The sequence below is a fragment of the Pleurodeles waltl genome, chromosome 7 (genome assembly GCF_031143425.1).
Source record: "Pleurodeles waltl isolate 20211129_DDA chromosome 7, aPleWal1.hap1.20221129, whole genome shotgun sequence".
Classification (NCBI taxonomy): domain Eukaryota; kingdom Metazoa; phylum Chordata; class Amphibia; order Caudata; family Salamandridae; genus Pleurodeles; species Pleurodeles waltl.
Window position 1 is genome coordinate 472606118 of NC_090446.1, and position 14917 is coordinate 472621034.

At 45.2% G+C, this 14917-nt stretch overlaps 1 protein-coding gene across 2 annotated transcripts in view; it reads right to left on the bottom strand.

Moving 5' to 3' along the window:
- MVP (major vault protein) overlaps positions 1-14917 on the bottom strand; it is a 230952-nt gene that overhangs the window by 15718 nt on the left and 200317 nt on the right. For both annotated transcript variants that reach the window (XM_069244081.1, XM_069244082.1), the window contains exons 10-15: positions 12628-12866; positions 11513-11710; positions 11049-11193; positions 6542-6753; positions 5393-5509; positions 3088-3214 (exon numbers count right to left, since the gene is read on the bottom strand). In XM_069244081.1, coding sequence (XP_069100182.1) covers positions 3088-3214; positions 5393-5509; positions 6542-6753; positions 11049-11193; positions 11513-11710; positions 12628-12866 — 1038 coding nt within the window. The remainder of the gene's footprint in view (positions 1-3087; positions 3215-5392; positions 5510-6541; positions 6754-11048; positions 11194-11512; positions 11711-12627; positions 12867-14917) is intronic.

Sequence of the window (14917 nt, forward strand, 5' to 3'; positions counted from 1 at the left end):
GCATGCCTTCTGATAGTTACAGATGTATTAATTGTCCGTGCAGCTGTATCTGCAGCGTCCATGGAGGAGCGGATTTGGTTGTTGGAAATGGTCTGTCCCTCCTCAACCACTTGTTTTGCCCTATTTTGTAGGTCCTTGGGCAGATGGTCAATGAGATGTTGCATCTCATCCCAATGGGCTCTGTCATAGCGCGCCAGTAGTGCCTGGGAGTTAGCGATGCGCCACTGGTTTGCAGCTTGTGCTGCGACTCTCTTACCAGCTGCATTGAACTTGCGGCTTTCTTTATCTGGGGGTGGTGCATCTCCAGATGTGTGGGAGTTGGCCCTTTTCCTAGCTGCTCCTACAACGACAGAGTCTGGCGGCAGCTGTGTAGTGATGAAAGCCGGGTCTGTAGGAGGCGCCTTATACTTTTTTTCCACCCTTGGTGTGATTGCCCTACTTTTGACCGGCTCCTTAAAGATTTCTTTTGCGTGCCGGAGCATACCAGGGAGCATAGGCAGGCTTTGGTAGGAGCTGTGGGTGGAGGAGAGTGTGTTGAATAAAAAGTCATCCTCGACCTGTTCTGAGTGGAGGCTTACATTGTGAAATTGTGCTGCTCTAGCCACCACTTGAGAATACGCAGTGCTGTCCTCTGGTGGAGATGGCTTCGTAGGGTATGCCTCCGGACTGTTATCTGACACTGGGGCGTCGTATAAGTCCCATGCGTCTTGATCTTGGTCACCCTGGCTCATGGTGGTGTGAGCTGGGGAATGTGATGGGGTTTGTGCTGGTGAGACGTTAATCACAGGTGGAGGAGAGGGTGGTGGGGTAACTTTTTTCACCACTTTTGTTTGTGGTGTTTGTTCAGTTTGGAACTCCAATCTTCTCTTTCTTCTAATAGGGGGAAGGGTGCTTATTTTTCCTGTCCCCTGCTGTATGAAAATACGCTTTTGCGTATGGTCTACATCAGTTGAGTGTAGCTCTTCCTCAAACCTATGCTTTTGCATTTGGGAGGTTAGCGAGTGCTCTTCTGTATAAGAGCCTGAAACTGGGTCGGTTGCAGTTTGTTTTGGCACCGAAACCCTGTCTGCATCTTTTTTCGGCTCCGAGGTGACTTTTTTCTTTTTCGGGGCCGAAACCTCTCGGCGTCGATCTTCTTCGGTGCCGCTGTCTCGGCATCGAGCCGTGTCTACACCGGTATCTCGGTGTCGATGCTTGTCTCCAGCACTTTCTCGGTCCCGAGAAGGCTGCGTGCCGGTGTCTCGACCGGAGTCGGACGATCTCGGCACTGTTTGGGCCTTTTTCGGTGCCAACGGTCGGTCACCGAATTTATGGGTCGAGCCATGGCCTGGTGGCAGTGGCGTCCCCTGGGCCTTGTAAATCTTCTTCTGAGTGGTTTTCGACGTCTTACTCACGGTTTGTGTATCGTCGAATCCTTCGGAGTCCGATTCTTGGATCGAAAAGGTTCCCTCCTCTTCTTGTTCCTCGAACTCCCGGTGGGCTGTCGGCGCGGACGCCATCTGAAGTCTTCTGGCTCGACGGTCTCGGAGTGTTTTTCGGGACCGGAACGCACGACAGGCCTCGCAGGTGTCTTCACTGTGCTCAGGTGACAGGCACAGGTTGCAGACCAAGTGTTGGTCTGTATAGGGGTATTTATTGTGGCATTTGGGAAAGAAACGGAACGGGGTCCGTTCCATCGGCGTTCTTCTGCACGCGGTCGGGCCGACCAGGCCCCGACAGGGGATCGAAAAAATTACCCCGAAGGGCACTGGAGCTCTTCGATCTTAGACGCGGTGTTGAATCTAACTACGCCAATCCCGAACGCAACAATACCGACGAAAATCTTCCGAAATTAGCTATCTTTCCGTTCCGAAACTCGGAGCGACAGGAACACGTCCGAACCCGATGGCGGAAAAAAAACAATCGAAGATGGAGTCGACGCCCATGCGCAATGGAGACAAAAGGAGGAGTCACTCGGTCCCGTGAATCGAAAGACTTCTTCGAAGAAAAACAACTTGTAACACTCCGGCCCAACACCAGATGGCGAGCTATGCAAAACATGCGTATCTACAGCGACAGATGCCATCGAACCTGCTATTTCTAAGTATGATACGAACTATATAAGGCTCATGTATCTTACCTGACACTTCTGTCAGATGGTGGATTTAACCACAAGCAGGATTTTGAGACCTGTCACGGCGAAAATCTCCAAGTATCATTCTCCCCTTGTTAAGAATTACTAACTGCCCCACTCTTTAGGACAGGGCATGAATTTCCCCTTCTTCAGATTCAAATACTTAATGGTCTCCTCAAACGCACTGAAACGAAAGTTTTGACCAGATGCCATGGAGTGGCGAGCTGGACACTTTTACTCACGAAGTAAAAATACCTCACGCAGTGGTTTACTCTTAGACTAAACTGCAAACTCAATTACATTCTTTTCCCCAGTGTACGGCTCTTTGTAGCGCACTGGGTTTTTCTTGACATGGATGGATGGAATTAGTCTCTGAGGGATCTTAAAACGTTCACATTCCTTCTTATGTGAGTTGACTGACCTTTACTGGGCCACCTCCCCCCAAAACAATTGCCTCCTCCATACTTTAGTCAGTTACTATTTCCTAATTTTTCTAAACCTTCCACACTTTTTACAGCACTGGTTATTCCTAAATCAGGATGTACAGCAGAAAAATAAATCTAAAGATGGAGCTGCGTTGTGTGCAGCACTGTGGGTCTATCTACGGACAGACTGTGCTCCAGAGCTGGTGTACATCATTTATTTTTAACATAATCAACAGTTCCAGATCCAACCACCAGACTGTAGATTAATGCACAGCATTTAAGCCCACAACAGAAATATTGTGAAGAAGAAGAAGAACATCCATGCTCAGTTGCGGGTGTGCTGCGTTTGCTCACTAGCTCTACGACCCTTTAAAAAGATCGCGTCACTTTCAGTGGTCTTCGCTGGCCTTTAGTATGCCAAACCTTCACTTAGTATCAGCATAATCCTTTACCCGAGCATACTGCCTTCACACGCTATATCTGCTGTCATGCTTGTACTCTCACTGATCACCTATTAAACTTTGTTCCTGGCACTTTGCCCGCACTTACCGTCTCTATGGCCATGGCTTCAGCCTTCAGCTTGGCTTGTAAAACTGCACCTTCACCCTCAATCTTTGCGGCTTCAGCCTTGGACTCTGCCTCAGCCTTTGCAGCGCCTGTGCTCTCCACCCGAGTGCTGCAATGAAGAAATATGGATAAGAACAGGTGCAGAAACATAACAAATATGAGACTACATCTTGTAAATCATGAGACAGAGTACTAAATGGGCAGGTACCATGTACCTATCCTTATTTAATTTCAAAGTACCAGCAAACAGTCTGGAAGAGTACCAGCACTTTTGTACTTCATGTCATGGGAGATGCTGATCTCTGGTCCGGTTTATATGTTGCTGTTTGTTAACATCAAGATTGAGGCCAATATCTATTGTGGTCTAGTGTCACATTTGCTCGGTGGCAGTGTTTGGCGCTCTAAAGTAATCACGAAAATAACTAATTCTGAATGTAAATTTGTCTTCATGATCCAGCAACTGAATCAGTGCTGAGTTTGCAAAATAAATAAGCGCAGGGCCCAAAGTTTTACGTAGGATCTCGGCACAGGCGCAGCAGAATGCAAGGGCTGCCAAATACCAAGGTTGCCTAGTCTTGATTCCACCTCTTGTGTCCTTCTTCCACCACCCTACACTTCCTGTCTCTTTAGCTTCTCTTGCAGGATGTTTGTATTCCTGCCTTTTCCCTGTCTCAAGTTTCATTTGTGTGCTTAGTTGCAGCCTGTACATTTACCGTATGAAGAGGTTATCTCAACTGTGAGCAAAGGCAGGTGCTGGCCTCTCACAGGATTACTTGAGGTCAGGCACCCTGACTTTGGTCTGATCTTTTGTTGCCAGAATGTCTATATTCATGCATTAGCGCCGATATACTGGACTACTAGCTCATTCCTTCAGAAGTTACTTCATAATTCTATAGTTGTGCTGCAGGGCCCATCTGCTGCTTTCAGTATTCTCTCCCAACTAAGTCCTTAATTATAGCACTGTTCTTCTTCTGTGCCAGATGGCTTTCCAATACTTAGTATCCCAAGCCCCACTGTAGTGAGGATTCTTTCCATGTCTGAGTTGCTTGGATGATTTTTTGTATTTTTTTAGAAATTATTTTTTGCAATCTTGTTCAGATAGTCGTCTGGCAGTTTCCACTGTTTTGTACAACACATTCTAGATGTCCAATAATTAATTCTTTTTTCTTTTCTTATCTTTGCTGTCTAATTAAAAGTGTATTTACCCGAGTTGTTCTGCAATTGTGTTTTACACTGGTACTGTAAATCAGCCACAGCACCCCTGACTGCTTGTCTAATAATCACAAACTGCCCAGAGACTAATTGGTATACACACCACCCTTCTCTTCAAAAATAGTCCAGTGCATCTTCTCGGTGTTTACTGGTATTCTGCTATACTTGTGAGTGTAAGAGTTTTAGCTACCTGCCTTTCAATGCATCAACTGGTCAGCTGTACCTGTGTAAATGACAGTAGATTCGCATCTCGGTGGTTGCAATTGTCTTTGAACAGCACGAGTCAGATTTAGACATGTGCTGGGTCATTCCCTTTTGTGAGCTGATGCTAGGTTTTGCTGCTACATGATCCAGGGTTTGTGTTGTTAACACTTGGTCTACTCTACCACTCCGGGGTGCCAATAAAACTCCATCGCACCGTCCTTACTGGACATTTTTAACCTTTGGTTGGATTCTCAAGCTCTTAATATGTACTTTATCCACGTTTGGCCTAACCACAAATCCCAGTGAGTGCACCTAAGCCCTACCCTGATGGAAACCCAAAGTCCTCTCTGACAATTCACGTTAATGCAAAATTGCAGGTCTTGAATCACAAGCAAAACCTTCAACGTTCCCCTCAACTTGCACCCAGTGTCATCCAATCTTTATTACACCATAAGAGGCATCATTTAGTCTGTTACTGTACTCAATAACAGCTGCCTCTTGTTACATTTGAAGATGGTCAGATAGAGATACAGATCACTGGAGGCAGGCAGTGCACGTGCGGAAATATTTATTACTATTTAGATCACAACATAAGCTATGTAATCGGATATGCAAGTTGGTGACCATCAGAAGGGTGATGTTATCAGCTCAGGCCGTGGGTAGCTTCTGCTAGTTCCACCTGACAAATCTGAAGAATCACAAGACATCTCTCACAGAACCATAACAAGACATGACATCAGCACATGGAAAGGACCAAGAAGGAATCACGTGATATCACACACATAAAACACGGTATGACATCATGAACACACAGACACAAAATGCAGCACCTCAGTACTTATCCTCCCAGCCCTGGCAGTCTCTCACGTACCTCAGTGCCTCGAGCTCCAAGAGTTCTGTTCTAGCTTTCTCAGCCTCAGCCTGGTCTGTGATCTTCTGGCGCTCCAGGCGCCCACGTGCCTCTTGCTCAAGGCGCTCAGCTTCATGCCTGTCAGGGGAGAGAAGTGAAGTCTAGTGTGGGTGGTCTCAGTCAGACATCTACAAGGGGTCAGTAAGAGATTGATAAGGGGGCATTGGAGCGTGTACCCCAAAAGATTTTTGCATTTCTCACTCTATAGACCATGGGACTGTATCCTACGCTTAAAGGAGCAAAAAAAAATTGGGAGAGGGACGCCCTCCTCCAGGCAACCAAAATTGCCATCAGGCGGTCCATTACATCCAATAGATAACACACAACTTTGCCATACAGTCTCTACGTGGCAGAAAGCACCTGGGGTCTGGATCCAAGTCAGATCCACTCGTTGACCAGGGATTGATGAAGCAGCCTCACTACATAACTCCTGAGTCACTGAAGTGCCTGGGTGAAACCCTCACATCACACTGATGCTCTCATTACCAGCCACTCCCTTGTGTGTCAGCAAAAGTGTGCAGTGCAAACCATGCCTTCCATTCCTTATTTCCCACCTATTACTAGAGTGTGATGGCCTTGATGTCTATGCTCTCTTTTAAACTATGCCTTTTTCATAACAGGTTAGTTCCCCACTGGTTGCCCGCTGGACCTTGCAGTTACCCTCAGAGTTACTGGTCACCATCACGGTTAGACACAAGCCGTACTGCAGTGACCTTGCAGTGTATTGCTATCCACTCACTACAGACATCCAATATATCCCTTTGACTAGTTGCAGAATCGTGCACAGGTACTAAACCCTTACGTGCCGCATCAGTGTTTTTGTGTGTGTGTGCACGTACACAAGCTCACTCACTCGTGCACATGTGGTATGTATCCGTGCCTGTGTTTTCTGTATACACCTGATCCTCTCTCTATTTGGGGGTGGCTTACGGGACGTCAGAGGTGCTAGAGATGGCTAGCGCAATACTGTTCTACGGCTAGTCCCTTGTGTGTTGGTGCTGTCTTCCTATCTGCACTTCTCCCGAGTACTTAATGATGCCCCTCTATGCCGAGCTCCTCCAGTGACTATGTATCTCCCGTGTATAATCATGCCCCCTCGGTCATCCCTACCTGGCTGTGGCCTCCTGTGAATTAGTGGTAATCTCAATAGCCAGCTGCACGCTCTTCTGCAGTGAATCCCGCGTACGCTGGTCCACTGGCTCTACGGACTGGATGTCAACACTTGTGATGTTCAGGTTGTTCTGGGGGAACTTAAAGATGTCACGCACTTTCATGTTGTCATCAAAGCCAAAGACTGCTGAGCGGATGATGCGGCTTGAGTTCTGTGGACAGAAAGGTGGCGGAATCAGAGACTGCAACTGAGGAGGACAGAATAGTCTGAATTAGAAATGGTAGCAGACGTTCAGAGTCATCCTGTCTCTGCACTGGGACCCATCTCACAGCCAGCCCTACAAGGGACAGAGGATGAAACCTGAACAGAACAGATACACCCGTCTCTGACAAGAAGTGTAAACTAACCTGGAATTGTTTCTGGGGTACTGCTTTTGCCAACTTATAGTGGTAGTGGGATATGGAAGAAAACTATCCTATAGCTGGTGCTTTGACACCTCTTAGCAGTGTGGAATGGGAGGGATTATCTTAAATGGCCAGAACGAAGGAAGTGGGAAAGACGGGCAAGATTAACATGGTTTACCTTAGAAGAGACTCTTGAAATGGGGGTAGGAAAGAGAACAAAATCCTCCTTTTGTATTCTCCCACTTAGACTGTCCAAGTGTGTAAAAAGATTCGGAACAACAGTTAAGTTATTAGCAACACAAAAGGATGGTGGACGGAGTGCTGAAACTTTTCAAACACTCACCCAAGCTTGTTTTCCGTCCAGGGAGGACCTGGCCTGGCAGTTAGGGCTGGGCTGTTCTCATGGGGAAAAGGATGAAGACTGATTTGCATTTGGGAGAGTCCAAATTGGGGCGTTATGGTGTGCAAAAGAACAATGGATTAAACCCAGATCTGTGACTAGGGGTGAGTGTTTGAAAAGTTTCAGCACTCCGTACATCATCCTTTAATGTTGCTAAAGTCGCCCTGAGTGGCCAGGGTATGCCCAGACGTGCGCACCTTGGGGCATCATTTTGCCACTGGATTCAAGCTGGCAAGGCTCAGGAGGGGTGATACCCCAAAACAAGTCCCAGGATGCCCGTTTCTGGTCCAGGGAGGACCTGGCAGTTAGGTTTGGACGGTTCCCATGAGGAACAGTGTCAAGACTGATTTATATATGGGCTGGGTCCAACCTGGGGTGGCATGGTGAGCAGAAGAATATTGGATTAATCCCAGATCTGTGACTAGAGGTGAGTGTGTGAAAAGTTTCAGCACTCCGTCCATCACCCTTCTGTGTCGCTAAAGTTAAGTTATTGTTATAAAGTAAAACTGAAAAACTACTGAAATTCAAAAGTTATGGTTATTTCAGTAATCCATAACTTGCAAGTCAGCCACCCAAATCATAAATTGTACAACAAATGCAAGGCTCACCATCTCGCCCTAGATATAACACATACAGTTACAAACTTTATAAATGATCCTACAGGTATGAAGTCAGAATAGATATTGCATTAACATTAACACTATCAGTGAGATGGATGACTAAGAATATTGTATTGTTTATTGGGTTGACTGAATATTATTAGTGATGCTGTGGGTTTAGGTGTTGTTACTTTTTGATATACATATAACAAAATCATAAGCATTTTGTGTGTATGCTATGGTCTGCAGTACTTTTCAGGTTTATCTGATAATCATAACTGCACTTTAGATGTGTCTTTAAGTGAATTTCAGAGTTTTAAAAAAAAAAAACAATTACCAAAAGCTAAACCTAACTTCACTTCAACCTTGCTTTCTCAGTAAATTTCTGTCTTTGTCTGTCATGTAACGCATACAACTGTTCTCTGCCGCTAACACCCACTGCACGCTGCCTGGTCTGCTGCACAGGGAAGCTGGCCACAGGGCCTACTATTCCCCCAATTTTTAAGGGTTTGCAAAAGCTTGCAGGCTCGGGCACGTAAACAGCATACACCATGGGGTTAACTCCATGGGAGAGCCACCGAGAGTCCAAGACTCCTTGATTTCAGGTTCACGGACCGCAGGAACCACAAACCCAGCCTCAGAGTCCATGAACCATGCAGCAAAGATAGCAATTATTTTTTATTTTAGAACAGAGGGGGTCCCTTTACAGCCTTCTACCTGAGCCGTTATGTGTATGGAAGCTCGCCCTACGCCCTTCATTTTATTTTCAAGACAAGGAACAGGCTTCCCTGTTTCCTGCAATGGCGGCTGCAACATTTTTCTTTAATTTGCAGCCCGCCAATCAGACAGCTTTGGGTCTGAGGACCCAAACTCAATGATGGGGGGGAACAAAAATCACTTAATCAAACCAGATTATTTTCTTGAAATTTGGTCCATGGATGGTCAGCAAACCAAGGTGTTCAGACCATCCAAGGACTAACAGCCCAAGTAGTTATAATTTGATTGACAAATCACATGAATTTCAGGCCCTCCCATAACAATTATGCACACCAATTTCTCAAAAACTGTTGAGCAGATTTACACCAAACCTTGCGAAGACATTTTCATGAATACATTTCTACTTTTATGTAAAGATTGGTGTCATGCTGTTTAGAATTTTTTTTTCAGTAGCAAGAAGCTAAGATTCCTACGGAAGTTAAAATGGGCAATGTAACTTTTTTTCTCTCACACTCTTTTTTTGCACCCACTTGTCCCAGCTGCATGATATAATATTATTATTAAGAAAACAGGAAATTGATTTTCAAGGGTAACTCTGAGCTAACCATAACTCCACAGACCATAGCTTGGAATTAAGTCACATCTTAATGCGGGAACACATTCAGGACAGACCTCTGCACTCTCCCCCTTTAGCAGACAAAAATATCCAGCCAAGACAAGGAGAGCTGCTGCATCAACGTACGAGAATAATCAAAATGTAAAACGTGTCTCATTCTACTGAAACTGTTTAAAACAAATGCAAAGGGGAAGAGAAAATATATCCAGGGATTGTAATCAAGCTGAAATTTATAGATCTGTCCCACTTAGAGAGTGTACCCAAAGAGCAAGTTCATGCCACCTGCTAGGACCATATTGGACATATTGTCCATTTAATCTACTTTATTGCTTCTGAGTAGGAGGATGCCCTCTTCTAAAATACGGTTTATTAAGTAAGGGGCGGAAGAGATCTTAATCTATACGCAGAGTGTTCTGCTTTACTTGTAACTTACAATGAAGAACACGTACTTTTAATTAATTTATTTGAAGTTCAATAAATTGGTGTGTACCTCCTTTTGGTTACTTTGAAGCACTTCACTGAAGGAAAATACAGCTTGATGAATAAAGGGAAGGTTTACAGCCAACTGGACAGGATGAATGACCACATTTAATATTATTCAAACGAGATCTTTTCACTATATAATTCACCTGAAGACAAATCTGAGTAGTTCTGTTTTAAAGTGTTTCCTGAATCTCTTGATTTGGATGGGATCTTAAGTTTGGCGCAAGGTCAGAGTTTCGGTCCAGGTCCACAACCACTCTACCTCAGTTATTTATTCTCTTTCACGATTAATCAGATGACAGATGTTAAGAAGGTTCTGTTGGGACAGAATATTGAGTGAGTTTCTGCATGTAATGAGAGCCCTTGCCCTACTATGTTTTATGGATAGACACAAGACGTCATTTGATGCAGTCCCGCTAAACAAAGGTCGATGCACATTCTGGCTCCCTGGTTCTCAAGTCTTTGGAGCAGGGCAATGAGTCTGATAGGTAGACTAGAGTAGATGATATTGCAATAGTTGAGGCGATCGTCTTTCTGGTCCACAGCTGTGACAGAAATGTAAATTAAGTATAAAGCAGAGATTGACTATTAGTCATATGAAATATAATTCGACAGTTTGAAGATTAACCACTGAAAAATCACCAATGTCTAAATGATATACTCATCGACTGAAAATGTTGTTCAAAGGTGGTATGGTAACTTGGAGGGTTCTGCGTCGGTGTTCTGGTTTGCAAGGGTCTGTCCAATGCTAAATTTGAGCAGATGGTTTCAGGTGGGTCCCACCAGTTCCTTTTCGGGAACAGGCACTTAATTTTCCTCATCAAACTTTTACCCACATCGAGAGGGAGAAGAACACACAAGTAAGAAAAAAGGAGTAAACAAAAAACTGAAAAAATGTGATAAAGGGAGAAAATAGGAGCCTGCAAGAGTGAGATAAAGGATCAGTGAGTGCCTGGAGGTGGATTAAAGAGGCGAAATCAAGACTATGCAGCATCTGTATTCTGCACATCGACATTCAGTAACGCCAAGCACAGGCTACTGAGCACAACTTTAGGCCAGGTATTTATTCTTTTACAAATGAAGAACTGGGTCTGTCCATGTGGAGAAGTAAATGATATGCAGCATTTTGTGGGGCAATCTGGGCAATTATCAATTGGAAAGGGGAAGCATGGGGCCTCAAAGGAAATAGGTGACTGCTGGAAATAAAGAAACTTGCACAGGTTCAGGAAGAGAGCCTAACTCACGTCCTACCACACCCCCCACGCCCTGATTGTCCACCACGCAAACCTTGTGGAAGTCATCAAACTGGACTGAGGCGACGGCACCACGAATACGGGAGGCAATGGCTTTGCAGGCATCACCCACAAAGTCTGGTACGCTGAAGAGCCTGAGAGCTTCGGCAGGAGTGGACTTCTCATTCACCTCAAAGTGCCTGTAAGAAACAACATGGCATGGGATAAAAGAGGGATTCAAAAAGTGCCAGAGATAAGTCCCTGCATTAATGAGTTCTTAAAAAGAAAAACAAGCACCCTGCAACATGTGCCGTCTGAATAGCCGGCTGTAAAACATCACAATGGCAGCAACAACCACTTCACCCATACTGTCCGATTTGTTCACGGAAGCCTTGCTACCACCCCTCCACTTGTACACCCTTTCAGGCATCACACTCCTAACTGCCTGCGCATAAGCAAGATAGCTGGAGCTGTAGTCCATTCTGGCCCTATCCTTGGTGCCCTACAGCATCCTCTCACCAATTGTACGACAGCTGGATCTGCAGCCGGGCATGGTCAGCTGTTTCGATGTTGATGATGTCAGTGAAGAAATCGGGCCCCAACAGCAGACAGATACTTTTGATGACATTGGGGCGTTTCGGTTTGTCTCCAGACAGGCTGATGACAGTGAATTGCTCATCAGGGCCTAAGATGACCAGTTCAGGGCCAAACACAACTCTGCAACACAAGAGAGAAAAAGGGTTGCATATCTTGTGTTAGACTGTCTTGTTATGTGCGCAAAACAAAAAACTTTCCAGAACAGAAAAAGGGGAATCAAACAAATTAGCAGAAAAAGACAGTGGCTAAGTGGGAGATTGGGAGAGGGGTGAAAGGAGCTTAAGCCTGAATATGTAAATGCCACTATCCCTAGTTCAGGTGAGGCCATACAGAATCTGCAGGATGCCTGAGAGGAGGAGGTGCGGAAAGGAGCACAGGTTTCTTTTAGGCGACCTTAGAAGGATCTTGCTCTGATGTCAAAGGGTGCAAGGTTGGCCTAGCATTTATAGGTGAGACAACGGATTGTGAACCAGATCCTGACATAGATGAGCAGCCAGTGAAGGGTTCCAGGATTGGGGAAAGGCAGAGCCTCTGTCCTTGAGGTCCCTAATCTGCGTTTTGAACCTTCCAGATGTGGTCATTTGGTACTCAGGTACGATGATTATGGAGACCGCTGCCCAATCGAGCTTAGAGTTAGCAATGTTAATGTTATCTTGTCGCTATTAATTCAAGGTAAACGTTACTCACGCGTAGCATTAACCCATTACTTATGAATCATCACTTAGTCTTGTGAGCATCAAGGAAGACACTAACTGTTGCAGTAGCTGTCCGTTAACAGGAATTGATATCTAAAACATACTGATTTCGATTTTATAACATGTTATGTGTTTGAAGTCGCCTGCTTTTAAAATACAATTATCTTTTTTTTAACGAGAGAGGTCCACAAAGTAAGCCCCGAGGCCAGTGGAAAAACAGACAGGCGAGGCATAGATGGGGACAGAGATGTGTCTCTCGAGAAATGTTAAACCAGGCTGTCAGTCTGATTTTTATGTACACTCTCTCTCCCTCCCTCACTCACTCACTCACTAGGGGCTCACCTGGACTTCTTCTCTCGGTAGTCGTACACCTGAACAGCGGCATTATGTGGTACACGGTAACAGACCGCTCTGGTCTTGTCACGCTCATCAGGCTGTGCTGCATCTTTTGAACGGTCAGAGCGGTCTGCTACTGGGTCCTTGGAAGAGGCCAAAAGGACTTCAACGTTGCGAGGAAGCTCCTTCTCCCACAACTCTTCATCCTGGGTGAGCATGTAAGTGTGTCCAATGACCGCTCTCACCTGCCATTGTAAGATCAAACAGAAGTAGGGTGTCAAAAACAGAAATACTGCAGCTTCTCAATTACAATTTCAAGGCGCTTTATATTTTAGCTTGACAGTCACAGTTCGACAATTTTTTGATCTACCCTAAGAACCCTAAACAAGCACCTACACAAAGCTGGCATGGGATACATTGGAAAAATGACTAACTCACAGGCTAATGCCTCTTAAACACCAGAAGGACTTCGGAATCTAGCCCCCGACACCTCCTCAGCTAATAACAGTCTTCCCACCTTGGCAACCTTTACCTGATGGACTCTCACAGAGCATCACTTTGGTCTCTGATGGGCACATGAGGGCCAGAAAGGACTATGTTACACTGCAAGCATCTGTTTGTGGTATGTACTGCTGTAGATACACATGAGCCGCATACTTCCGCCATCTAGTGTTGGGTCTGGTTGCGTGCAAGCTGTTTTCCTATCAGTTTTTCGAATCACGAGGTCCTCTCGGTGATGATGCGCATGGGCATCAACTCCATTGTCAGATTGTTTTCCCGCAGGCAGGTGACAATGGAGTGTGAGTAAGTATCAGTAAAGAGACGTCCATGGAAAAGAACCCTTAGGAAGGAACTGCAAAGGCCATGTGTCCAGGAAGGAGGGCGGTAACATGTGAATTTACAGCACTACATGCCACAAACAGATGCTTACAGGGTAACATATTCTGTTCGATGGTATGTGTGGATGTAGATACACATGCTCTGCATTGACTGTAAAGCACTGCCCTCCAGAAAGCAGTGGCTAACCTGTGGGTGTTTCAATTGTTTGAAAAAGGGTATGTAGGACTGCCTGACCTACATTTGCTGGTTGGCATGCTAACACAGCCACACAATAATGCTTAGTGAAAGTGTGTGGTGTTGACCATGTAGCTGTTTTACAAATTTCAGCTATTGGTATATTGCCATGAAAAGCCATAGAAGATCCTATTTTACATGTAGTGTGCGCATTTAATTATCCATCTGGAAATGCCTGACTTAGATATAGACTTTCCTTTGTGAGGGGCAAAAAAGCGTCAGTTGTTTGGTTTTAGGAAACTCCTAAGTTCTCTCAATGTAATACATCAAAGCTCTTTTTTACATCTACTGTATGCAGGGCCATTTCTGCAACTGAATCAGGTTGCGGAAAAAAACAGGTAATTCAACTGACTGAGGAAGAAAGTGGAAACCACCTTTGGGAGGAATTTTGGGTGAGTTCAAAGGGCTACCCTATGTTTGTGTAGCTGGAAGAAAGGTTCTTCCAGGGTTAATGCCTGGAGCTCACTGACATGCCTAAGTAAAGTGATGGGCACCAAAAACGCAGCCTTCCAAGAGAGAAATCTGAGGGGGCAGTTATACAACAGTTCGAATGGGAGACCTATAAGTCTGGCGAGTACAATGTTGTGATTCCATGCAGGTGCAGGAGGAACTTTAGGTGGAATTACTCTTTTAAGGCCTTTCATGAATGCCTCAATAACTTGTACTTTGAACAAGGTTAAGTGTTGCCTGTTCTGTCAGTAGGCAGCCACTGCAGCTAAATGCAAGGCATTGAAGTGTAAGCTACACCAGAGGTCTGCAGATAGAGAAGATATCTGGCAATTTTTTTAACAGTTGTATTTAACAGATCAATGTGTTTACTGCAGCAGTATAAATCTTTCCACTCAGCAGCGTAACATGCTCAAGATGCAGGTTTACAAGCTTCTTTGGGAATGGTCATACATTCAGGTGGGAGATTAAGGGAACCGAATTCCATGAACTCAGGAGGCAAATCCCAAGGTTGAGTTTCTTTGGATTTGGATGCCTGATTTCTCCATGGTTCTGAGTCAGACGATCTGGGTTAAGGGGAAGCTTCTCATGGGGAACTACGTAAAGCTTGAGTAGTGTGGTGAACCATGGCTGACGAGCCCAAGTGGGAGCTACCACAATGAGGGTGTGAGAAGTTTGCCTGAGCTTCAGAACCACAAACAGTAATTAGGGAAGAGGTGGAAAAGCGTAAGCAAATATCCCTGACCACTTCATCCATACAGCATTGCCCTTGGAT